Below are 25,950 nucleotides of genomic sequence, written 5' to 3'. Positions count from 1 at the left end.
CCAACCAACTCCTCTTCTCCCGGTCAGTGCAGCCCGGACCACGTGCGTGGACGTTACCTGAGGACCTCAGAGTAGCCCTTGGCGGCAGCCACGTGGAGGGCAGTGGCCCCTGAGCGCGCCTGCCTCACATCCTGTATCTTCCCGCTGTTGAGCCACTGGCGGGCGTCCTGCAGCATCTGCTGTTCCTCTGCCTTCCTCGACTGCTCGAGATCGACCCCTGCAGAGACCAGATCCAGATGGCCAGCATCACCAAAGGTCCCTTAGATTCAAGACACATCCTAAATACAACCACTAATGGCAGTTTAGTCATCAAGTGGGGTAGTCTTCAGATTTATCTTCATTTAGAAGAGCCATGACATTTACCGACTTACCAGTTTTATCAGGGTAAAATCACCAGGTTAAATAGTACTTGATGGCAGATCCACTAAGGGACCACACTTAACAGTGTTTTCAATTTTAAGAACATTAAAAACCAAAGGGGATATAATTTTATATTATAGTATTTGTACAAAGTACACATTTCAAAGTCCTTTTACATGTTATACCATTTTAGTTTCCCCACAATCCTTTGAGGTAAATAGAATAGATACTGCTATCCCCACTTAACAGATGAGGAAATAAACATACAAAGGTCAGGTGCCTCACTCAAGGCCACAGGACCCATCAGAGCTGTCACCAGAACGCTGATATCCTAGGTCCCCGTCTGCTCCTCTTTTCCACTCACTACACCTTAGGATTGGTATCAAAAATCTTAGTTTCAGGGCTTCCCTGGTGGCGCAGTGGTTGAGAATCTGCCTGCCAATGCAGGGGACACGGGTTCGAGCCCTGGTCTGGGAAGATCCCACATGCCACGGAGCGACTGGGCCCGTGAGCCACAATTACTGAGCCTGCGCGTCTGGAGCCTGTGCTCCGCAAGGAGAGAGGCCACGATAGTGAGAGGCCTGCGCACCGCGATGAAGAGTGGCCCCCGCTTGCCACAACTGGAGAAAGCCCTCGTACAGAAATGAAGACCCAACACAGCCATAAATAAATAAAAATTTAAAAAAAAAAAAAAAAATCTTAGTTTCAGGTATAATATACTTTAAAAAATTAGCTACCTCTGAAGTTCATCTCCCCGTGTAGGGAAATACACTGACTGAAGCTATATGCCCTAGAGCCGAGGAGTAGGTGATGCACAGTGAAACTTCCAAGGGAATGTGGATTTTGTTTCCCTTTAAAACATTATGGACGAAATCCCAGGGTGCCTCCCTTTAGCCAACAACTCTCCAACCTCCGTGTCAGTGAAAAGGAGCTGGGGTGGGGTACTCCCTGTTGCGTAAGACAATGACCTGTTCCTAGGACAAACACACCCGCCCAAGGAGTCTCACACTCATTGGTAGGCTTTACCTGTGCGTGGTCTGCTCCCCTCCCTCTCAATTCTTGAATGAGACCCTGGGAACTACCTGAGGATTACCTGTCTGATTTGAGGAGATGGATGGGGGAAGAGGTAACTGACTTATTTTATTTCTTCTTTTTTTTTTTTACAGCTTTATTGAGATTTAATTGACATATAACTTTGTATAAGTTAAAGGTGTACAGCACCTATATATTGCATGATTACCACAGCAGTTATTAAATACCTCCATCACCTCACATAATTACCATTTCTTTTTTGTGGTGAGAACATTTAAGATCTCTTAGCAACTTTCCAGTATATAATACAGTATTGTTAACTATGGTCACCTGCTGTACATTAGATCCCCAGAACCTGTTCATCTTATAACTGGAAGTTTGTGCCCTTGACCAACATCTCCCCCACTCCCCAGCCCTTGCAAACCACCATTCTGCTCTCTGTTTCTACGAGTTCTGCATTTTTAGATTCCACATACCTGCAATATCATACAGTATCTGTCTTTCTCTGTCTGACTTATTTCACTTAGCATGATGCCCTCAAGGTCCACGCATGTTATCGTATATGGCAGGACTTCCTTCTTTCTCGTGGCTGAATACTATTCTATTAGCTACAGTATAAATAGATATATATACACATACCGCGTCTTCTTCATCCATTCATGCATACACTGACACTCAGGTTGTTTCCTATCTCGGCTACTGTGAATAATGCTGCATTGAACACGGGAGTGCAGATATCTCTTTGAAATTCTGATTTCATTTCCTTTGGATATACACTCAGAAGTGGAATTGCTGGATCATATGGCAGTTCTATTTTTAATTTTTTAAGGACCCTCCATACAGTTTTCCACAGTGGCTGCACCAATTTACATTCCCACCAGCGGTGTGGGAGGGCTCCCTTTTCTCCACACTCTCTCCAACACTTGTTATTTCTTGTCTTTTTGATAACAGCCATTCTAACAGGTGTGAGGCTCAATAGGGTTTTGAGTTGGACTTCTCTGATGATGAGTGATGTTGAGCATCTTTTCATGTGCCTGTTGTCCATTTGTATGTCTTCTTTGGAAAAATTTCTATTCAGCTCTTCTGCTTTTTTAATTGGATTGTTTGGTTTTTTTGCTGTTGAGTTGTATGAGTTCCCTATATATTTTGGATAGTGACCTCTTATCAGATATGTGACTTGCAAATATTTTCTCCCATTTCGTAGGTTGCCTTTTCATTGTGTTGATTGTTTGTTTTGCTGTGCAGAAGTTTTTTAGTTTAATGTAGAACCACTTATTTATTTTTGCTTTTGTTCCTTGTGCTTTTGGTGTAATATCCAAAAAAATCATTGTCAAGACCAACGTCGAGAAGGTTTTCTCATAGGAGTTTCATAGTTTCAGGACTTACTTGACTCCATTTTGAGTTAATTTTTGTGAGCATGAAAATAAGGGTCCAATGTCATTCTTCTGTGTGTGATTATCCAGTTTTCCCAACACCATTTATTGAAGAGACTATCTTTTTCCCATTGAGTCTTCCTGGCTCTCTTGTTCAAATATTAGTTGACCGTATATGTGAGGGTTTGTTTCTGGGCTCTGCAGTCTGTTCCACTGGTCTATGTGTCTACTTTTCTGCCAGTACCATACTGTTTTGATTACTATAGTTTGTAATCAGGAAATGTGATGCCTCCAGCTTTGCCTTCTTTCTTTGGCTATTCAGGGTCTTTTGTGGTACCAAGTTTTAGGATTGTTTTCTCTAGTTCTGTGAAAAATGCCATTGGAATTTTGACAGAAATTGCATTGAATCTATATATGGCTTTGGGTTGTATGAATGTTTTAACCATATTAATTCTTCCAATCCATGAACGTAGGATATCTTTCCATTTATTTGTGTCTTCTTCAGTTTCTTTCATCAGAGTCTTACAGTTTTCAGCGTATAGATCTTTCACCTCCTTAAATTTATTCCTAAGTATTTTATTGTTTTTGATGCTATTGTAAACGGGAATGTATTTTTTACTTCTTTTTCAGATAGGTTGTCATTATTGTATAGAAACGCAACTGATTTCTGTATACTGATTTTGTGTTCTACAACTTTACCAAATTTGTTGATTAATTCTAACTGTTTTGTTTGAGTCTTTAGGATTTTCTATACATGAGATCATATCATCTGTAAACAAAGACAATTTTACTTCTTCCTTTCTGATTTGGATGCCTTTTATTTCTTTTTCTTGCCTGGATACGACTTCCAGTACTATGCTGAATAGGAGTGGTGAGAGTGGGCACCCTTGTCTTATTCCTGATCTTAGAGGAAAAGCTTTCAACCTTTCACCACTGAGTATAATGTTAACTGTGGGCTTGTCGTATATGGTCTTTATTATGTTGAGGGACATTCCTCCTACAATCAGTTTGTTGAGAGTTTTTATCACGGAAGGATGTTGTATTTTGTCAAATGCTTTTCCTGCATCTGTTGAGATGATCACATAATTTTTGTCTTTCATTCTACTAACTGGTATATCACTTTTATTGATTCGCATATGTTGAGCCATCCTTGCATCCCAGGGATAAATCCCATTTGATCATGGTGTGTGATCCTTTTATTGTGCTGCTAAATTTAGGTTGCTAATATTGTGTTGAGAATCTTTGCATCTATATTTATCAGGAATATTGGCCTAGAGTTTTCTTTTCTTGTAGTGTACCTATCTGGCTTTGTTATCAGGGTAATGCTGGTCTTGTAAAAAGAGTTTGAAAGTGTTCCTTCCATTCCAATTTTTGGGGAAGAGTTTGAGAAGGACTGGTATTAATTCTTCTTTAAATGTTTGGTAGTGTTCACCAGGGAAACCATCTGGTCCTGGGTTTTTCTTGCTGTTTGATTACTGATTCAATCTCCTTATCTGTTATTGATCCATTCAGATTTTCTATTTCTTCCTGATTCAGTCTTGGTAAGTTGCATATTTCTGAGGATTTACCCGTTTCTTCTAGGTTATCCAATTTGTTTGCACACAATTGTTCACAGTAGTCTCTTATGATCCTGTGTATTTCTATGGTATCTGTTGTAATGTCTTCTTCATTTCTCATTTTATTTATTTGAGTCTTCTTTTTCTTAGTCTAGCTAAAGGTTTGTCAATTTGTTTATTTTTTCAAAAAACATAAAAGCTCTTAGTTTCATTCATACTTTCTATTGTTTTTCTGGTCTCTTATTTCAATTATTTCTGCTCTGATCTTTGTTATTTTCTTCCTTCTGTGAACTTTGGGCTTAGCTTGTCCTTCTTTTTCTAGTTCCTAGAGGTGTAAAGTTAGGTTATTTGAGATCTTTCCTTTTTCCTAAGGCATGCATTTATCGCTATAAACTTCCCTCTTAGAACTGCTTTTGCTACCTCCTACAAGTTTTGGTATGTTGTGTTTCATTTTCGTTTGTTTCAGGATATTTTTGGATTTTTCTTTTGATTTCTTCTTTGACCCACTGGTTGTTCAGTAGCATGTTGTTTAATCTCCACAGTCTGTGAATTTTCTAGTTTTCCTCCTGCTATTGATTTCTAGTTTCATACCACTGTGGTCAGAAAATATACTTGGTATGATTTCAGTCTTCTTAAATTTGCCAAGACGTGTATTGTGGCCTGTCATATGACCTATCCTGGAGAATGTTCTGTGTGCACTTGGCAAGGATGTTTGTTCTGCTGTTGGATGGAATGTTCTGTATGTCTACTCGGTCCATTTGGTCTAAAGGATAGTTTAAGTCCAGCGTTTCTTTGTTGATTTTCTGCCTGGATGATCTATCCATTGTTGAAAGCAGGATACTATCATTGTATTATTGTCTATTTCCCCCTTCAGCTCTGTCAGTATTTGCTTAATATATTTAGGTGTTCCGATGCTGGGTGCACATGTATTGTATTCACAATTATTATATCCTCTCGATGAACTGAAAGGGGTAACTGATCTGGAACAGACCAGAATTCCACACACAAAGAGTTAACAGTGCTGCAATGGTAAGCATACATATGAATACCTCTTCCAACAGAGTATACTCCTTAATGGAACAGTCAGAAATTAAAATCAAAACTACTATTAAAAATCCAGTTTATTTTTAAAAAGTCATTTGTAAATTGTAACACCAATCTGAGGAGATAAGGCTGAGTGGGACTTGACGGTAAATTAGGCATAAAGTTCTTCAATTCAATAGGACACAAAAACTATACACAGTATTCATACAAGTATTTTCTGCCCTAGAACATCATTATTTTAAGGCAGGGGTCAACATACTTTCTATTTAAGGCCAGATATCAAATGTTTTCAGCGTTGCAGGCCATTTGGTCTGTCACAGCTATTCAGCTCTGCTGTAGGAGTGCAAATGCAGCTTTGGATAACATGTGAGCAAACGGATATGGCCAGGACTGGCCCTGACTGTTCTAAAGCATCATGTCAGAAAAGGTCACTGGAGAGAAATCTTTTGGACTCAACTGCAGATTGTGGGTAAAGTGGTTTAACAGAAAGACTACACATCACTATAAACCACGTCCACACAGTTTTGTGGTGGTTCTAGCAAACGCCCTAAGACCTGTCCTCCCTCCTAACGAGTGGTATTTGCAACTTTTTTAACTAAAAGAACCCAAAGACCTCCAGGAGCAGAATCCTGACCTATTCTCTGAAGTGGATTCTTCTGAAAATATAAAATAAGTTCTTTCAGAGTTTATTCTTCTAAGTTAGCTTCCTTACCGTGACAAACTACCAGAATAATTTTCATGATTAGTATGGTTAAAGATCATTTCAGAGGTTGTAATAAATACCTCAACCAGCACCACTTTCAGCTCTCATCAAGAGAAAAGATGCAAAGTCATAAACAGAATTTGGCCAGTACTCGAAGGGACACTGTATCTCATCCTTTCTTTAGACTTCACAGTGTGAAGCAAAGCCCACACCGTGTACACAGAGTAAGACACGCTCATGCCCCTCCTCAGTCTAACCTGCGTCATCAAAGAACAGTCAGGTCGCCTAACTGCACAATGGGTACACAGCCCCAGAACGGCAAAAACAAGGAAGGACTGGCCCTCCTTTTGGCATCTGGCCTATGCTTGTGTGAGTATTAAGAGGGTATGTGATGTGGGTAATGATGACTAACACTGTGCGGGTAGACCCAACCTTCCTATCACACTACAGCGCACGGCCCTGCACAGCAGAGCCTCACCTGCCCCTCTAACCCCTTAGCTTACCTTGCTTCTTCACTTGCTGCAGAAGAAGATCCTTCATGGCAGGCTCTTCTGCGAGGTCAGAGGGGACTTCTCCTTCACTGTTCACAACACCCACGCTGGCTCCATGGTTAATGAAATACCTGTGTAGACAAGATACAGAATCAAGGTTCTCTCTCCAGTCTAACATCAGCTTACACTCCTATCCCTGGGATTCAGTGCAGAGCACGGCCTCTGTTCTGGAGTTTTTAATGTGGTCCCAGATAAGTATTCCACCGTTAATTTCTAACTCCACTAGCCTTCAGTAATTAGGATCAAAAGCTTCCCTATTTCTTGGTAAGAACAATGCCTACAAGCGGGATTTCCTTCACACTCATGTTCCTAACCCCACCCTCTCATTCCCAGTGGACAGCAAGAGACTTTCTAAATATCACATGGAAGACATGCAGCCCTAAAGCTCACCCACCATCCCTGGGGTCCAAACACAGGCTCCCAAAAGGACTTACTACACCTGTAATATTGAGAATGAGAGTTCCCAGAAGACATGTAAAGAAGTAATTCTCACAGAAACTTTCCCAATGCCACATTAAGAGTATATTAAGTAGTGTTGGGGCATGAAAACAGAAAAATAAAGGATGAATTAAAATTTTCATGAATCTGCCTAAATTACGCCTCCATAAAACTCTCCCTTCAACCAGCCATATACATGAAATCTACACTCTAAGAAGAAACTAAATTACTGAAGAAACAAATTGTTCTATTCTAAATGATTAGATTCTATATTGAAATATAATACTTGATCCTAAAGAAGAAAGGTCTGACAATTTTAATACCTTACATAGATCCTTTTTGATTTTCAAAGTACTTTCATGTAAAATTATATAATGAGTCTTAAACAATTTTATGAAGTAGGCAAGGTGGGTACTATTAGGGGGCAAATGGCAGAGGTTATGCTCCAGTCTTTTGAATTCAAGTCTAGTTCACCTTGGCACTAAATCAAGTTACTTTTGGGCCAGTGAGAATCCCAATTATGCTGGGAGCTCTATCAAATATAAGTATTTAAAGGAGAAAGAAAAGCTGTTTAAATTAAACTTCAACGAATCAACAATTCAGTAAGCATGTACTGGTCCCCTCCTGCGTTTAAAGGTACCACATTTTAGACACTGTAGAAGATCTTAAGAGGATAATCAATGCATGGCCACTGTATTCAAGGAGGCAGAGGAGAATCAACAAAGATTACATCAAGACCACGCTTTTGCTTTCTCATTGCCTAGTACCTAGTATAAATAGAGCTTCAATAAATGTTTTTAACTTACAGATTGATTCCACATATATGAACTCATCTCATTTTCGGCTTTCTCCATCTTTCCCTCACAGACTCAGACGGAAACAAACTCTTTCTCCTCCAAGGCTAACCTGCTCCATGTGTTTTCTTGATTGTACTGAGGCCCAGTCCTCTGTCCATCTGTTGCCCCTCGTTTCCCTAATCAAGAGCTCCTCTCTTTTGGTTTCTCCCCTTCAGGACAAAGAGGACATTCAACTACACCTCCCCAACCCTGAAAAATCAAAATGCAAATAATATACACGGTAAGCACTCGAGAAATGCTTTCTGGATGGAACTGTACCCTCTACTCCAATCAAACTCAACGCCTCACTGTCCCCAGACACACCCCACTGTCGCTCAGCCTCTCCCACAGCTTGAGTAGTTTCTCCCAACCAATGAAACACCCTCCCCTTCTCCTCTCCCTGCTAGAAACTTTTCATATCTTTCAAGGTCCATTGAAAATGCCTTTGCCTGTTCTCACCAACCACATCTTCCCTCTCCTTCCTTGAACTCTGTCCTCCCCGGCACTAAGTCTGCGCTTCTGTCATGACATACACGGATCTTGATGCAACCGCCCCACCAGGCTGAAAGCTACTTCAGGACAACAGCTGTGTCTTCCTCATGGTTATCACCGTCATGAGGTCTGACACGCTCTTTTTCCTCTTGGCAATCCACAAATATTACGTGAAATAAATAAAACATCTTAGCCACCCTGCTCTGACATCTATTCCATTCTTTACTGGATCAGGCACAATGTCACTTGGGCATACAGGCCCCTGCTTTTCCCTTTTCTGACAAGTTCTTAGACCCATGATCTAGAAGACTCATTTCTAGAAAGTAATCTGGTTCAGAAGAGATTCTTCTTAAGTAAGGCTACCTTCCTAAACCATTTTAAGGGTGAGGAGGAAACAGGAAAAACCTCTCTAGTTTCACACTTTTACCTGAACAAGAATCAATATCAACCTATGAGGTAAGATTTTTTAATTTATTATTATTATTTTTTAATCTTTGGCCGCACCATGCAGCATGTGGGATCTTAGTTCCCTGACCAGGGATCAAACCTGGGTCCCCTGCATCAGGAACACAGAGTCTTAACCACTGGACCGCCAGGGAAGTCCCTAAAAAGTAATATTTACTTTATTCCTGAGAATCTTTATAGTTAACCTGAGGCTTCAGAAATACCCATTAGCTCCGTAAATATGCCCTTTAGAAAATAAAGCCTCTGTAGGAATTCCCTGGTGGTCCAGTGGTTAGGACTCTGCCGAGGATACGGGTTCAATACCTGGTCGGGGAACTAAGATCCCACAAGCCACGTGCGGTATGGCCAAGAAAGACAGAAAGAAAATAAAGCCTCTGTGTTCTTCTTAACTCATCATTGACATAAGGTCTTTTTGCTACTATTCTAAGGGGGGAAGAAAGAAAATGAAACGTGTTCAAAAATTCAGAATAAATTAGCACCCCAATAAACTATAAAGCCAAACTAAATTCTGTACCCTTGGGTCAATAATTTGCTTCTAAGTTAAACACTTACTGGTAATAGAAATGGAAAACATCCCATTAACTAGCAATAAGCCTGAACTCAAAATCAGGAATAAAGAGCCCCTAAACCTCTTTTTAAAAAATATGTCATACTGAGTTCAAATATAAGACAAAAAAAGGCCATCATGGAACATGGAACAGAATGCTCTTAGATTCTTCCCTAGAAAGCCAGTTTGCCTTTTCTTTGTTTCCACTCCCTCGAAATTTAGTTTCTAATGATTCCGGGAATAAGAATATAGAGTTTAAGGTCTTTAAGATACAAAAAGAAAAATGACAAAATGATCAAATGCTAATCGTATCTGAAACACTGTTCAGAGGCCCTGAGGTGAGCCAACCAACATGAGTAGCATAAGCAACGGGGTTCTTTCGTTGTCCGGAAAACGCTGCTGCACAGATGAGTACGTACGGACGGTCAGGTGGATACCGTCTAAGGGTGACGCACAGCAGAAGGTAAGGAGGGCCGTTCCCACCACGCCACCACACAAGGGGGTCTGGTCCAGCTCACCTTTCCTGGCCAGACTTTCATGTCTGACTACTAATCACCTGTATGCGGAAACAGTAACTCTCACCAATTCATTTCACTCAAGGTAATATTTATTTGGGCAAGAGACACTTAAATTGTGAACTTATTTCCAAAGGAACTATGTTCATCCATAAAGATGAGATAAAGAAACCACTGTGAAAAAGCATTTACAATCATCCTCTGTGCTCAGCTTCGCAAAAGGAAGAAAAAAGAGCCTCCGTGGATTACGCCAACACGAGGGGCCCTAATTCCAAGCGTGAGCTCTGCCTGTTACCTTCCAATGGAGAAAAGTGAAATCCTTGAATGTAATGAGATTTGGTAGCTCAAAATCACAAACAAGCCACCTGAACAAATAACCAAACATCAGTGATGAGGGACTAACATGTCCTATAAATGTTTCTTAGATACAGTTTTCAAGTGAAAATGGAAACCTCTGAGGCAGCCACCTTCACTCCTGGGCATCGGAACGCCGGCGAGTGGGCTGGGCTGAGAATCAGAGCCCTCCCGTTAGGCCCTGGGAAGGGGCAGCCCGGCAAGAGGGGGCGGCTGATTCACGGAACCAGAACGGAGACAGGAGAAAACCGCACTGCTGACTCCTGCTGGCGGTGGGGCCAGTCCAGCCGCCCGCTTTTCAGAACAAGAAGCCCAGTCAACACCAGTGCTTCGGCCTGATCTTTCTCTGGCTCTGACCCTGCCGTTGTCTGACTTCCCCCACTGGGCACCCTCCCCCGGGACACCCGGGCAAAGCAGTTTCTGTGGGAGGCCATTCCCAGGCCTCTGCAGAGCGGTTTGCTGAACAGGAGAAATGTAACGGAGCTCTAATCCTACTGAAAGGGGCCTTAAGACAAGCAACCGGATCTTCAAAGGACCATAGCATATCATGATTTTATTTAGAGAACTTACCTTAGCAATCTACACTTACTCTCATCTAGAATACACTCAGTTGCCTCATTTTATAGATGTTTTAAGTGCCAACATCTCTTTCTATTTAAAAATAACCTCCCTGACCACTCCTTCATTCAACAGACATCTACTTAGCGCCCCTTCCAGCCCAGACACTATGTGGTTGGGATTCTTCTGCCCAGGGAGGGGCCCCGGCTGTGCTGGAGGCTGGTCTCAATGAGGGCCGGGCAGGGGGGCACGTGCCCCTTCCCACCCTTCCTTTGCTCGGATGCTTGGCTCTCACTCTTCTGCTATTACCTATGTGAATTCTGTGACCAGCAGCCAGGCATTCTACACCTTCATTTGTATTAAGCACTGCTTTTTTAAAAAAAAAAACAATAAAACAGGTTTATAAAGAAGTCCAGAAAAATTCTCCAGGCCTTCCCACATGTGTCCAGCTATAGTCGCTCAAAAAGTCAACCCAGACAGTGCAACAGACAGAAGCCACCTCTGCATATCCCAACAAATATGAATTACCTGAAAATAGAAGCAAACACAAAATTTCAACTAAAAGAACTGTAGGTTTGGCAGCTATGTAAAACATATTCAATTTCCTGCTTTTACAGTTTGTAGTAAAGAGAAGTGACTCCTACTTACGAAACTCAAATCCTTCAGAGTGGACGAGAACCAGAGGCTACCCCACAAGCACTGCACCCGTACAGGGACTCACTCTGCTATGTTGAGGTAACCACAGGACGCTGCTGCGTGGAGGGGCGTCCAGCCCTCGTTGTCCTGCTGGTTTACACTGGCTCCGTTCTCCACCAGAAACTTCACCATGTCCAAATTTTCATCAATACAAGCCTGGAAAGAAAAGGCCATCCATTTACTCAACAAGCACTTACTGAGTGCTACACCGTGCCAGACACTGCTCTGGGCACGGACAATGCAGCAGCGCTGATGAAATATTGATTTCCATTTCCTGCATCCTGATGCAAGTGTCCAGAGTGTGACTTCTCAGCTTTGTGATCTTATGCAAATCCCTGAATTCTTTCCATGCCTCAGTATCTCAGCTGTGAAACAGGTATAATGATATTTAATCTTATTTATAGTGCTGTTAGGGTCAAACGAGGAAAGCGACTTCTAAAGTACTATAAGTGGGTGAGCTCTTTCATCATTATAAAGAAAAGAGGGAATGTTAGGAACCACTAATTTGCCCAGGAATTTTAGAGGAAAATAGTCACATCGGATCAAATGCAACTTTCTCAGTGGGAAGTTGCAGTTTATCTTCTAGGGTTGCTAAACTATCCCCACTTTGGAGAGAAAGGGTGCAGTGATCCTTCAAACAGAAGAAATGTATTTTCTTTTCATGTATCTTCTGAATAGCTGCAGACAATATGGCGAAGTATGTTTGCAGTTGTGGTTGGTTAGGCACCCTTAGCTGCCCAACTCACAGCAACAATTAGGAGAAGGCAGAGAAGCTTTCTGAATAAAGGCTTCAGGCCTACCAGAAGCCTGAAAGGAACAGTCACAAACAGCAATGAGGCCTGCCAAGACCCAAAGGCCATCTGGACTATCTACAGAGTAAAAGGAGGCAAAAAGCCCACACCGATAAAAGTGATCATCATCAAGGCTTAGGCGGATCCAAAACAGCCGAGACAATTCAGGACCAGAAACAAATGAGATTCCTCTTTCTAAAACTTGTCTCTTAACCCCCTCCTTTTCAAACAAACAAAAAAAAAAAGGTTAAAGCTTTAGCTGAGAAACAACTATCTGGATCAAAATGATTTTTATAACAATATTAATACATGATTTGCCTTTTCTGCTGTGTTGACATTTGCACTAACAATGCAAAGCCATGGTGGGGTGAACTCCTGGAGCCTTTGCACAAGTCAAGGGAGGCACCAGAGGGTGCGGGTGCCGACTGTACTCTTCCTGGCCACACGATCTCAAGCAAAACAAAACCCAAAAAAGGCCAGTTTCACTCAAGAATGACCTTGATGGAGCAGTAAACATTATTAATTTTATTAAACTGTAAGTGTTCTTAATATTCTGTGTGACAAAACAGCAGGCACACATAAAGCCCTTCTCCACGTGACAAAGCACAGCGCCATCTCTCAGCAAAAAGCTCCTGTGCATCTGTTTGAGTTGCGAGATGACGAGCAGCTTTTCCACAGATGCTATTATTCCTCAAAAGAGCAACCGACAGGTAAATTACAATGATTAAGACTTGAAAACGAACAAGGTGAGCCTGTCACTTCAAAGAAAAAAACCTAATATTTGTTGCCAATGATAAAATTTGACCATCCAATTAAAATCAGAATTTTGGGAAACATACCCACTACCATGAGCTTAACAGCTTCCTAATACTCAGTTTTCTGATGCGGTCAATGGGATTATCAACAAATGTGGTTTTTTGATATTATAGACTGAAACGTATTAACATCTGGAAGATGTGCATAACTCAATGAACCCATGTTTTCCACATAATCAGATGCATGGTGTGAGAAAATCATGCATGGGTAAAAGATTCATTCAAAATACAAGTTAGACCACTGGATTTTAATATCTCAATGTAAGAAAAGTCCATTGACATGGTTTCAGATTCCACACTGCAACTAATATTTAAGAAACTACTATATACTTACTGGCGTTTTAGTACAGTGCCAAGAAGAATACCCATAATTGTCTGGACAGACTATTAAAATACTCCTCCCTTTTCCAAATAGACATCCATGTGAAGCCAGATGTTCTTTATATACTTTAATCAAAACAATGTATCACAAGACTGAATGCAGACACTAAGAGATTTGTAAAAATGTAAAACAATGCCACTCTTCTCATGCCACCATGTCAATGGACTTATCTTACTTTGCTTTTGTTTTTGAAAGTATATAGCTCTTTTCAATTAAAATATGTGATTTATATGAACATATAATGGGTCATTGCTATTTTAAATGAATTAATAATAATAATATTTTCAAGATTTTTCAGTAATATATAATAATACTTATGAATGAAAGCTCTTTGGGGTCCTGAATAAGTTTTTAGAGTGTACAGGATTCCTTAGATCAAACAGTTTGAGAATTGATGTCTTCAGTGAAATATACCAAGGGATATTTTATGGTGATAGTGAGCAACAGTTTAAACAGCAAACGATTACTGTGGGAAGAATTCAAGCCAGAATTCAGAGGGTAACTACTACACTTAAGAAGCACCTATCCTACCAAGAGGACTTCAGGAAACCCCTCCAGATAAACAGCGTGTCAATCCCACTTAGAAACAAAGGATGGATGAAAAGCGGTTGATTCAATCTAGAGGATATTTAATTAGGCAACCTTGGTTACAAAAAGACATCTTTATTCATTTCCCCCAAACCATTTGACACTCTTTTTACAATTAGTGAGATTAGCTAAACATCTCAACCTAGATTTGATTTGATGTCATGTAATATATTCCTCCAACCTGATCTTTTGAGGCCAGACGACTTTTATAGCCAGTATTCACGACAGTCTCTTTTTCAACAAGCAGCTCCAAAAATTACATTTCTTCTATGATGTTTTCTTGGGTTGATCAACTTCTACAAGCTTTCCCCATTTATACTTCTTTACCATGTAAAATATTTCATAACTATTCATAACATTATAAACTATTTCATAATTATGGTTATCACTAAATCTCTCATATACTGTATGTCTGCCAGTCTATAATCCCGCAGGGCAAGATTTAACCAACCCCTTGCAGAGTACCTCACTAAAAACTATTAATACTTTAACTGTGAGGATGGAAGGGAACACTTAAAAAAAATTATTTTTTTAATTAATTTATTTTTGGTTGTGTTGGGTCTTTGCTGCTGCGCGTGGGCTTCCTCTAGTCGTGTCCAGTGGTGGCTACTCTTTGTTGCGGTGCACGGGCTTCTCACTGCGCTGGCTTCTCTTGTTGCGGAGCACGGGCTCTAGGCACGTGGGCTCAGTAGTTGTGGCTCGTGGGCTCTAGAGCGCAGGCTCAGTAGTCGTGGCTCACGGGCTTAGTTGCTCCGCGGCATGTGGGATCTTACCGGACCAGGGCTCGAACCTGTGTCCCCTGCATTGGCAGGCGGGTTCTTAACCACTGCACCACCAGGGAAGTCCGAGGGCACTCTTCAAAAAGGTGCTAAAGTGCAAGAGAAGAAAGTGTTTGAGAGGTTAAGGACACTCTCTGCCCATGTAGTCACAAACTCCTGTGTCAGGAAGGTCAAACGTGCCATCTTGACCTGCGTTAAGCAGCTGGGCCAACTGCTCCTTGCTTGGCTGCAAAATGTACTGGGCTCTGAAAGAACAGCCTGAACGCTTAGCCAATGGCCACACCAACACTAGGCAGAATTCTGGAAGCCAGTGTTTGCAAGATGATTCTTCACCCTTTGCAGATGATGGCATCCAAATTCCAGAGGCTGAAATAACCCCAGCTAGTCCAGGTATCGAACAGGAGAAAACCTGTCTTTTCTTTTTCCTCCCCTCTTACTTATCTCCCTTCCTTTTCTTAATCTCCTTCACCCATCATAACTTTAGTTCTCTTCCTTTTCAGTTTCATAATTTCTGTCTATGAATCTTGAATCCTTGATACAGTATTTTATAAGAATGACACTGTGAGGATGTCCAAGACAATGACAACAAAAAGCTGGCCTAATCTGCAATGTAATCTGACAAAGCATCAATCTCCAAAGAATCATTTCAGAGAAAATAAAGCAGGACAACTGTGAGGTGATTCCCAACCCCCTCCACAGAGTGCAGGACAGTGTATCGCGAGAAGTGTCAGCTTTGGAGCCAGGCGGACCTGGGCTCGTGCCCCAGCCCTGCCAGTGCGCGGAGTCCTGAGCGAGAATACAACCTGAGCGCCAGCGGCTCACCTGGAGCACGGGAATGCCGCCCACCCCGCAGACCTTAGTGAGGGTGTAAGGAGTTGAGCCCTTGGCAGGGCGAGTGGCACTGCTGTTTTCAAGCCATGGTTTTAACAAGCAGCAACAACTTCCCCAGGAAAAAGCTGGAAAAAGCTGAAGTCGTACTTACTCCTCACCTACCACTGCCCTCCAGCTCCAGCGCCCTTTGGGAGGAAGGCAGCTTGGCTGCAAATGTCTTTGAACAAGCAAGGTTTGGGAGCCTGTTTGTTCATCTGACTTCAGGAAATTCCCTCCAGGGCCCAGGATCCTGCGGGTTCCTAAGGTCAGGAGCCATAGGACTCAAACAGTACGTCCACAGTTAACTAAAGAGGATCATCGTCGGGCAGACCAGTCAACAAATTTGTAGGACAGTCACTCTCATGACATATCTTGGAGTGACCGTTCTCTGTTCTTTGTTTTTGGTTGTTTTTTGTTTTCCCTCCAGAAGAAAGAATATGACTAAAGTCATGGGGGAGAGACAAACAGTCCCTGAAAACCTTCTCAACTAAATGATGACTAAATTTAGACGCCCTCTGCCCAGTCCGTCTGCAGCTGTGCTGCTGACTCACGGGGACTAAGCGGGCAGGATGGGCAGACTCGCCAGCTACGAAAGCCGCGTCCGGGGCCGTGGCCCCCAACAGCGCGCCTCCACACAGGGCTGCACAAGCCTTCCCCACGCGCGGCTCTTTCCTTCTCTTGAACAGGCAAAGAAGGCTAAACAGCGTTCTCATGTTACTTTTGACATCAGTGGGAAAATTCTTCTTTGCATTTAACCCTATTCTTTCTGCTGTGGCTTATGTCCATTTCTTTCTGTTTTCCTTCCCTAAAGACACGCAGAATATTACTAAAGTAACAACTTGTTCTAAGCTCCTTGAGAAAAGGAGATATTATTTAATTATTAGTCCAGAAAGCTATCAGAAAAATTGCCAGGTAATAATTTAAAGCTTCCTAAAATCAGCATGTCACATTTCCCTGGAAATGAGAAGCTATCTCCAAGGAAAAATCCTTGATTTTACCAGTAAAATGGGAAAGAGTACCACAATCCCTCTACTGTACCTAGTATTGCTTTCTCTACAGCAAAGGCTGATGGTTGACCAGTGCCAGAGTTAATCTGGCAGTGCAGAGGTGGCCTTACAAAACAAAGCCTCCTCCGTTCCCAAAATAGCCTGCAACTGTCACCGCCACCAAGCGCCACTGGTCCAAGCGCTGACCTTGCTGCCGTGTCTCAGGACACTGCTCAGACTACCTGCCCGGGCCCAGAATGGCATCTCCCCAACAAAGTCCCATCCACCCCAGCACAGGGGACATGCTGACGCTGGTCTTGGGGCAGCGGGACGCCTACTTGTTTGGATTTTTCAGCCCACGCTTGCCTTGATTTCAACAAATCATGCTGACAAAAGTGCTGGGAGATGATGATGCTTGTAATACATCTCCATTCCATACTTTTAACTATTTTGTCCGTTATACTCCCAAACCTGTATAATTCAATAATAATAATTTACATATAGTGTATATAACTCAAAATTTATATAATTCCCAGAATTATATAATTTCAACTTTATGTTGAAAACCCTAAATGCTTGGAGGTAACAGCAAAGAGCCTAATTTCGTTCACAAAAATATTTATCAGCCAAACACCCTGAATCACCTATATGAAATTCTCAAGTCATTGCTAGCAAAGCTAGAATGTAAATTCCACAAGGGCAGGAATCTTTGGCTATTTGTTCACTGATATATCCCAAATACCTAGAACAGCACTGGGCACCTAGGAGGCCACCAAAAGATGTCTGTTGAATAAAAAGAATGAATGCCCAAACGCACAGAAAGTCACATTTTCTATACATTCAGTTGATTCTCGGTTATCTGGATTCACCAAAGACCTCTCTCCAGACTACTCCCACAAAATCATACAGCATATCCCAGTACGGGCTGGGGCCAGACTGAGGACGCTGTATGTTGATGCCTCCCACTCATTTTGTTCTGTTCACAGATCTCCGTTCCTTTGATGCAGTGTGTTGAACAGTGGCCCCAAAAAGATACGTCCACGTCCTAATCCTTGGAACTGGAGAGTGTGACCTGACTTGGAAAAGGGGTCTTTGCAGGTGTGATGAGGTTAAGGTCTTGAGGTGAGACCCTAAATCCAATGACAAGTGTCCAACGAAGAGGTAGGCAGGCAGGCAGGCAGGCAGGCAGGGGGAGACCTGACAAAGGCAGAAGAGGAGGTGGCATTGTCACCACGGGGACAGAGACTGGCGTGATGCAGCCACAAGGAACGCCAACCGTCACCAGGAGCTGGGAGAGGCAAAGAACAGGTGTCTGCCCTGGAGCCTCCAGAGGCAGTGTGGTCCCATCAACACCTTGATTTCAGACTTCTGGCCTCCACAGCTGTGAGACAATAGATTTCTGTTGTTTTAAGCCACGAAGTTCCTGGTGATCTGTTACAGAAGCCGCAGGAAACTAATACGACTGGCGCGGAATAGGAAGTCAGAACCTAGAGAGCCTGCCACGTCCTCACCCCTTGGTACTAACAAAAGTCACAGCAGCGGGTCACCCTTCTTTGCCAGATGAAAACTGGTCAAAAAATTAATTATACCACTTCTTAAGATACAGCTGCATTTAACAGAAGGTTTTAGAAGGTTTTTCAATCAATTTTCAGCCCAAAGAGCAGTTGCCCTGGAAGAGCGGACCAAGTGCTTGCGTGAGGCACGCTGCTGCAGGTGCTCTGGCCGAGGACTGGAGCTGAAGCTCGGGGGGCAGCGGGTGAGCGGACTCACTCGTTCGTGGTGAGTCCGCTGGGGACCCAGCGTGTCTGAGCTCAAAGCCCCCTTGCGGAGCTGAAGCTCAGGGGGCAGCGGGTGAGCGGACTCACTCGTTCGTGGTGAGTCCGCCGTGGACCCAGCGTGTCTGAGCTCAAAGCCCCCTTGCTCCAGCAGGGCAGCTTCACCGGGTGACAAGAACTCAGACGAACAGATCCAAGGTGATAAAGAAGTCAGTACATTTGGAAATCTCAACCATCAGCAGATCAGCACGAGAAGGCTTTACCTTACTGTAGTTCATACCGCCTGACCCAGTGCTTGAGTCAAACCTTCCATTCCGACCGTGATACAGTGTAACCACTACTGAAGTGAGAACCATTAACAGCAGTCTGCTCCAACAGACAGGTGACCCAGCCACTGTCAGCTCTGTGTGAAAGACTCACAGCCCCACTGGCACGGACAGTTTGGCTCCCAGATGGTGAGAACTATATTTGATTATGTACTCAGTGGTCAGGCAGGCTCTGGACACAGATCTGAGGCCTTTCAGGAGAGAGAGCCAACATAGACAGCAGAAGGAAAGAATTTTCCATGGAGTGTCACACTAAGATTCTTGTTCTCGATAAACTGGCATATTATCCCCAGACTGTAACTGTTCATAATTTGGGACCAGAGAACACCTTCCTTCAGTTAAGAACAAGTATTATACTGTCTAAGGGTTGACAGTATTTAGATTTCAAAAATATGTTCATTCTGGGTTCTAATACGACATCCTCAAAGTGCCACAAGCCCTAACCCTTCAAATAATGTTTCCCTCAACCTTCCCCGTGCATTTAAATGAAGAAAAGCCCATTAAGTTGTCTTACAGGTATCACCTTGGCAACTTCTGTACTATAAAGGCTATATACAGCTGACCTAACTTTTGTCATCAAGGCAGGTTTTTGAAAAGTCAAGAAGAAGAAAGAAGATGAAGAGAGGGCCCAGAAAATGAAAGCTGCATCTTCTCAAACAGAAGTTATATAGTTCCAGTCTCCAAACCTCTACCTGTCACTCATTGATAATCTTAATATTGAGGAACCATAAATGAGGCCTAATAATTGTGGTAAATCCCAAGCATGAGTTTCTCTCAGATCAAAAGAGTGTACATGGCTAAATCAGCCTGACACGTGTATAGCAATAAGAAAGCCCTTGGAGAGATTATCTTCTTACAGATTGTGCACATAAGGGCTGAGGCATACCAAGTCATGAAATGATTCACCTTAACAGACTAGATCAAAAGAGGTTCCTTGGGAAAAGTAGACTATAACAAAGCTGTAGAAGGAAGGAAGGAATGTGGCAGCTGGAGCAGGCAGCATTATGACTTCGCATTCTACAGATGCAGAAACTAGCCCAGAAAAGTTAAATGAATTATTTAAGGTCACATACTCAGTTGTGGAACCACCTAAGTTTTCTACCTACCAATTTAGAGGCACCCAAAACAGCATTCATGAGCCACGCTCAAGATACCACTTGGCCCATGGAACTTTTTTTTTTTTCTGGCTGCACTGTGTGGCATGCGGGATCTTAGCTCCCCAACCAGGGATCGAAACCTGTGCCCCCTGCATTGGGTGTGGGGAGTCTTAACCACTGGACTGACAAGGAAGCCCCTTGTGTGTGTGTGTGTGTGTGTGTGTGTGTGTGTGTGTGTGTGCGTGCGTGCGTGTGTGTGTGACGGAACATTTTTAATACCTGACACTATCTTCCTAAAAATGACGTTGCTTTAGCATATACAGGGTAAACTGACATTAGTCTAGCTCTGCAATAATTTCATATGAGGAATGTGGCCAACTGGTTGATGTGAGTTGGTCACTCCTGACTACACTAAATGCAAAACACAAAGATCCCATTTAAAGTGCCTGGGTTACCACTGTTTATTAGCATGAGTCTAGATTAGAAACCTCCCTCATAGCTTGGCTACCTGTCCTAACCGCAGCCCAAGGTCCACCCTGCTGCCAGTTGGCATGTAAACTGCTGTCCCATGGAGAGGGATTTTTCTATTTAACTCCAGATCACTCTGTGCCCATAAACAAGTGTTTCACAAGCCGCAAGAGTATGGTCTGAAAGCAAGGGCACGGGCAATGTTCCACGCTGTCAAGTAAGCCTCAAAAAAGGAAGGCAGGCAATTCTGGGACCTGAGCTGGGTAAGGAGTAAAAGCCACAAAGAAATTACAGGAAGGTCAGACTCTCAAAGTATAAATCAGTACAGCAAATTTTATTCCTAAAAGAAGACATTAAACAAGAAGTTATTATTTTCCCAGCATTTTCATCCAGAGTTTTGCATAGGCAAAGCTACTAATATATTAGTCCGTATCACTTAACTGTCATGTCTTCCCATGGGCAGAGTCCTACACTGCAGAGGCAGCAGGGAACGCGATCACGCAACCCTACCGGGTACGGTGCGGTAGTCTGCAGTGCGGACTACGGAATTAAGACCGCCTGGTCAAACACTGGGACGACCAGTGAGTAGCTCTGTGTTCTTGAAACAAGTGATCTCTGTATGCTTCCGTTCCCTCATCTGCAAAATTATCGTACCAATCACAGTACCTACGTCATGGGTCACAGATGAGCTAAGGTACACAAAAGCACTTAGCGCCCAGTATATAGTTTGATGCTATGGAAGTGTTAGCTGCTACTCTGACTATTATCAGTATATTATTATTTTTGTTTAGTCTCTAAGAGCACAAGAAAGGGCAAAAATTATATACTTCATTTAAAATAAACACAAATACAGTATAAACTCTACGTAAGTTCCAATAGGTGCCAACAGACCACAGAAGTCGGGTTCTGTTAGTAAGAAAGAGAAGGAAGTAAACGAGAGGCGGGACTAGAGGAGAGGGAGACAGCGAGCCAGGACTGGAAGAACAGCTCACAAGGGGGCTCTGGGGCTGCAGCCCGGGCTTTACAAACACAGCAGAGTCACTGCTGTAGAGGCCCATCACGTCTACACAGGCACAGGCAGAAAATCTGAGAAGACAGATTTAAGTTGCAGACCTGACACTGACACATCACCAAAGAACAGGTTAAGACTTCATCTTAGTGATGTTTCCCTTGAGTGTGAAGCACTTCTCATTTATTCATGTAACAAACATTTACTGAGGCCTATACTAGGCCAGACATAGTCCTTAGGAAGAGAGGCAGGAATCAAAAATGAGTAAGACTTTACCATTTAGTGGTAGAAAAAGTCATTTAAATGATACATGCAAGAGGAATCATACTCTAATATAAAATAAGAGACATGTACAGTGTTAGAGCTCAGAGTAAGATGTCACTAACTTTGTCTGGGGGTGACAGGGAGCACCTCCCAAAATGGATATTATTCACCCGCGTCATAAAGGAGGCGTTGCCAGCTGAAAACGCAGGGATAAAGAGAATCAGAAGAAAGGGAACAGACACACAAAGGTCCAGAGGAGAGGAAAAAAAACAGTTTTTTGGAATGGTGAGAAGTTTGGCATGTTTGTACTCAGTCGGGGGTGGGGCATGGGGCATACATAAAATCTGAACAGGGTTTCCATCTGTCAGACTGAAGAGTTTGAACTTGACCCTGCAGGTGAATGGGACATGGAAGGAGGAGAGGCTGGTAGGGTAGATTGGCAGCAATGAAGGCCCCGTATCCCCCTATAATTATAGACTTTAACCTTATCCTGAAGGCAGCAGGGAGGGCCTGAGGTTTTGAAGCCCGGGGGTGAGACCGTCAAAACCGTCCGAGAGTGAGAACTGCAGTGGGAACATGAGGCCTGACCTGCCGGCAGGAGAAACTCCCGACGGAGACGCCTCTTGGGAACCACAACCGAGGCCAGAGAGGATGAGGTCCTGCGGGAACGTCCTGTCGGTGGAGACAGAGGAGGGACGGGTTTGAGGAGCGCTCCCGAGGCGGAAGGCACAGGGTGGCGGTCAGAGCGCCGACGGTGAAAAGGGGTGACATGGGCTTTTGGGAGCTGAGGACCCTGTGTGGACAGTGGCACCACTGAGCCACAACAGGGATTCTAAGCAAGTCTTACAAGTCTTTCTGGGCCTGGTTCCCAGGCTGCGCTGATTTCTCTCAAGGCCTCAGTGACTTCCACGTGCAGCGGGTACTGCCTGCTGCCCTCCCCCTCTGACACCACCCCCAAGTCAGCCCAGGAAAACCAAGGCCAAGCAGCCTGACCTCGCAGCTTCCCCGGCCCCGCAGCTAAGCCCCGGCTGGCTCAGTGTCAGGAGTGCCGCGGCCCGGCCCTGGCAAAGCATTACTGAACAGCAGCCCACAGAGCTGGGGAGCTGAGGTTACGGATCAGGTCTCAGCTGCAGCTGAAATCTCTCTAAAGTCACGTGTTAGTGACAACAGCGGTGGCTCTGCAACTCAAGAGATCACCTCCAATTTTTTCTCTGAAGTTTAAATCTCTGGGATAGGAAAGGAGTTGGTAAATTAAAAGCATTTTGTTGGGCCCATGTGGCATTATAAAAAAAGATTTTTCACATTAAAAATTCCAATTTGAGGCTTTTAAAAAACAAGAACACCTGGCCATGCTGGGGCCAGATTCCCACAAAGTGACGAGCATTTGGAGCCGAGCAGCAGTTGCCGCCTCCGGGCAGAGCGTAAGCTCCTGACACCCCACCATCCCCACTGGGTTCTACTCTGCCCGCTACATGCCCTAGCCACTTTCCCCAGATACTGTATCATGAAAACATTCAAACATACAGAGAAGTTCAAAGAACTTCAACTTCCCCCCGGCCTGTAGTCCACCACGAGCCCTGCGCTAGACTTGCTGTATCACACGCCCACCCCTCACCGACTCAGACCTTCGTAACAACTCCCCGAAACCCTTCACCTTGCATATCATTAACTAGCGCTCAATGCGTGCGCACAGCCTCATTTTCTTTTGAAGTAGGTTCTGCACACGGGGAAAGCACACACCTTATGTGCTTCACTCACTGGGGCTGGACAAACGTCTGCACTCCTGCTGCCCACCGCTGTGGGTGTCTGAGCTGCATCCCTGAGGCATCTGACCCCTGACACAGAGGAATGCTTTCCAACTTGCTCTGACCTCTGCACTGCCTGTGGCCAAGGAAACGCTGGCTATGAGCAGAATCATAGTTGACCTTTCTTAAGGCAGAACTTATTTCTGCTGGGCCTTAACAGACCAAATCTGGGTATAATCAATTTTTGTTGTTGTTGTTTTGTTTATTAGAAGTATTGCATTTTTTCAAATTGAAGTACAGTAGGGAGTTCCCTGGTGCTCTAGTGGCTAGGACTTAGTGCTTTCACTGTCGTGACCCAGGTTCAATCCCTGGTTGGGGAACTGAGATTCCACAAGCTGCACAACGGGGCCTAAATAAATAAATACATAAATAAATTGAAGTATAGCTGATTTACACTGTTGTGTTAGTTCCCTGGTTTACAACCAAGTGACTCAGTTATACATATATATATTTATATATATATAATTTTTCAAATTCTTTTCCATTATGGTTTATTACAGGATATTGAATATAGTTCCCTGTGGTATACAGTAGGACCTTGTTGTTTATCTATATTATATATATTAGTGTGTGTATGTTAATCCCAAACTCCTAATTTATCCCTCCCCCCTCCCCTTTGGTAACCATAAGTTTGTTTTCTATGTCTGTGAGTCTATTTCTGTTTTGTAAATAAGTTCATCTGTATCATTATTTTAGATTCCACATATAAGTGGTATCATACATTTGTCTTTGGCTTACTTAGTATGATCATCTTTAGGTCCATCCATGCTGCTGCAAATGGCATTATTTCATTCTTTTTTATGGCTGAGTAATATTCCCGTGTGTGTGCGTGTGTGTGTCTGTGTGTGTGTGTGTGTACACCACACCTTGTTGATGGACATTTAGGTTGTTTCCATGTCTTGGCTATTGTAAACACTGCTGCTATGAACATTGGCGTACATGTAACTTTTTGAATTAAGAGTTTTCTCCAGATATATGCCCAGGAGTGGGACTGCTGGATCATATGGCAACTCTATTTTTAGTATTTTAAGGATAATCAATTTTGCTGATAACATAAATTCACTATTGGGGCTCCAAGAGAAGGTAACAGCGGTTAAGACTTTAGAAACCTAAGTAACTTTTTTTTCCTGAAAGCATCAATCTAAATAATTTAAGAAACATGGCCTATAGTCCAACTCTCAGACTGCTATGTCCTGGAGGTAAGGCAGTGGAGTGAATAGTACAAATCAATAAATAACACAAACATCCCTTGAGGCCACACACGGAAGAGTTAGACTCCATCCTCTCTGACTAGCTTAGTGGTATTGCCAAGGTAACAAGGAGAGCTTCTGTTATTTACTGGTTAAGAGAAGGCATTACTAAGCCCAGGAAAAGATCAGGAATAGCAAAAAGAAACCTCATGTTCCAAAGGTAGAATAATGCACAAGTGAAAACCTGAAAAAAGGATTAAAATTTTACTTAAGTCGAAGACATAGCCCAGCTATGCAATGGCATCCCTTTATGGAAATAAAAATGAGAAATGTCCCTGTCTCCTTTGATGGCAAGTGCTTACTTATCTGTAATCAAACCCCAGACTCCTGAAGCACTTGGCGGGCAGTGCACCCAGGATTAGGCAGCCCTCGCCAAGGTCGGGTAGGTCAGCCGCTGCTGCAGACGTGTTGAAGGTGAAGGGCAGCGTGGGCTCTTTCAAAGGGTCTCCATCACCTCATTCGTGGACGGGCCGAGCCCAAGCGTGAGCACGGGCACATCCAGGACAGAGGTGGAGGGCACATTTCAGAACAGAAGTGGGGGCAGCACAAGGTACGACACAAGCAGAAGATCCAACACAAATGCCAGAGCCCAGCCCAATCTCTCCACAGCAAAGTCTCCTAGCTGTAAGAGAGCGAGCACCAAATTGGACCCTCCTCTGACCGCAGGGTTGATGGGAGGACATGAGAGATAACAAATACGAAAGTAGATGTTTAAAAAGGTTAGTACGTAAATCCAAGTACTGCTGTTAACACATGGTCTTTGTGTGATTTTACAAAACAAAATATACTGTGAGGCAGTCTGGTGCATTGATTTAGAGCAGGGGATGGCAAACTTTCTCTGTAAAGAGCCCGAGAGTAAGTATTTTAGGCTTTGCAGGCCACATAGTCTCCCACAAACACTCAACTCTGCCTGCAGTGTGAAAACAGCCATGGACAATACCAATGAGGGTAGCTGTGCTCCACAAAAATTTTATGGATACTGAAATTTAGATTCCATATAAATTTCACACCACAAAATATTGTTCTTCTTTTTCTTTTTTCAACCAATTAAAAATGCAAAATCCATTTTCAGCTTGTAGGATGTACAAATCCAGGAAGTGGGCTGGATCTGGCCTGTGGGCTCTAGTTTGCTGACACCCAATTTAGAGCATTTGCCAGAAAGCTTGAGTTCAAATGCCAGCTGTGAAATGTAATGGCTCTAAGGCCCTAGGTAAGTTCCTTCTCT

General features: G+C 43.2%; 1 protein-coding gene across 8 annotated transcripts in view; it reads right to left on the bottom strand.

Annotated features, from left to right (window-relative positions):
• PPP1R12B (protein phosphatase 1 regulatory subunit 12B) overlaps positions 1 to 25,950 on the bottom strand; it is a 200,852-nt gene that overhangs the window by 135,103 nt on the left and 39,799 nt on the right. For 7 of the 8 annotated variants that reach the window (XM_057540259.1, XM_057540269.1, XM_057540273.1 and 4 more), the window contains 3 exons: positions 11,546 to 11,676; positions 6,572 to 6,690; positions 58 to 217 (listed from right to left, as the gene is read on the bottom strand). In XM_057540259.1, coding sequence (XP_057396242.1) covers positions 58 to 217; positions 6,572 to 6,690; positions 11,546 to 11,676 — 410 coding nt within the window. The remainder of the gene's footprint in view (positions 1 to 57; positions 218 to 6,571; positions 6,691 to 11,545; positions 11,677 to 25,950) is intronic. The other variant, XM_057540282.1, reaches the window with a different exon arrangement.

Source organism: Balaenoptera acutorostrata, chromosome 1 (genome assembly GCF_949987535.1).
Source record: "Balaenoptera acutorostrata chromosome 1, mBalAcu1.1, whole genome shotgun sequence".
In the NCBI taxonomy this organism is placed as follows: domain Eukaryota; kingdom Metazoa; phylum Chordata; class Mammalia; order Artiodactyla; family Balaenopteridae; genus Balaenoptera; species Balaenoptera acutorostrata.
Note: the sequence above shows the minus strand (reverse complement) of the source record. Positions and strands in the feature narration are given on the sequence as shown.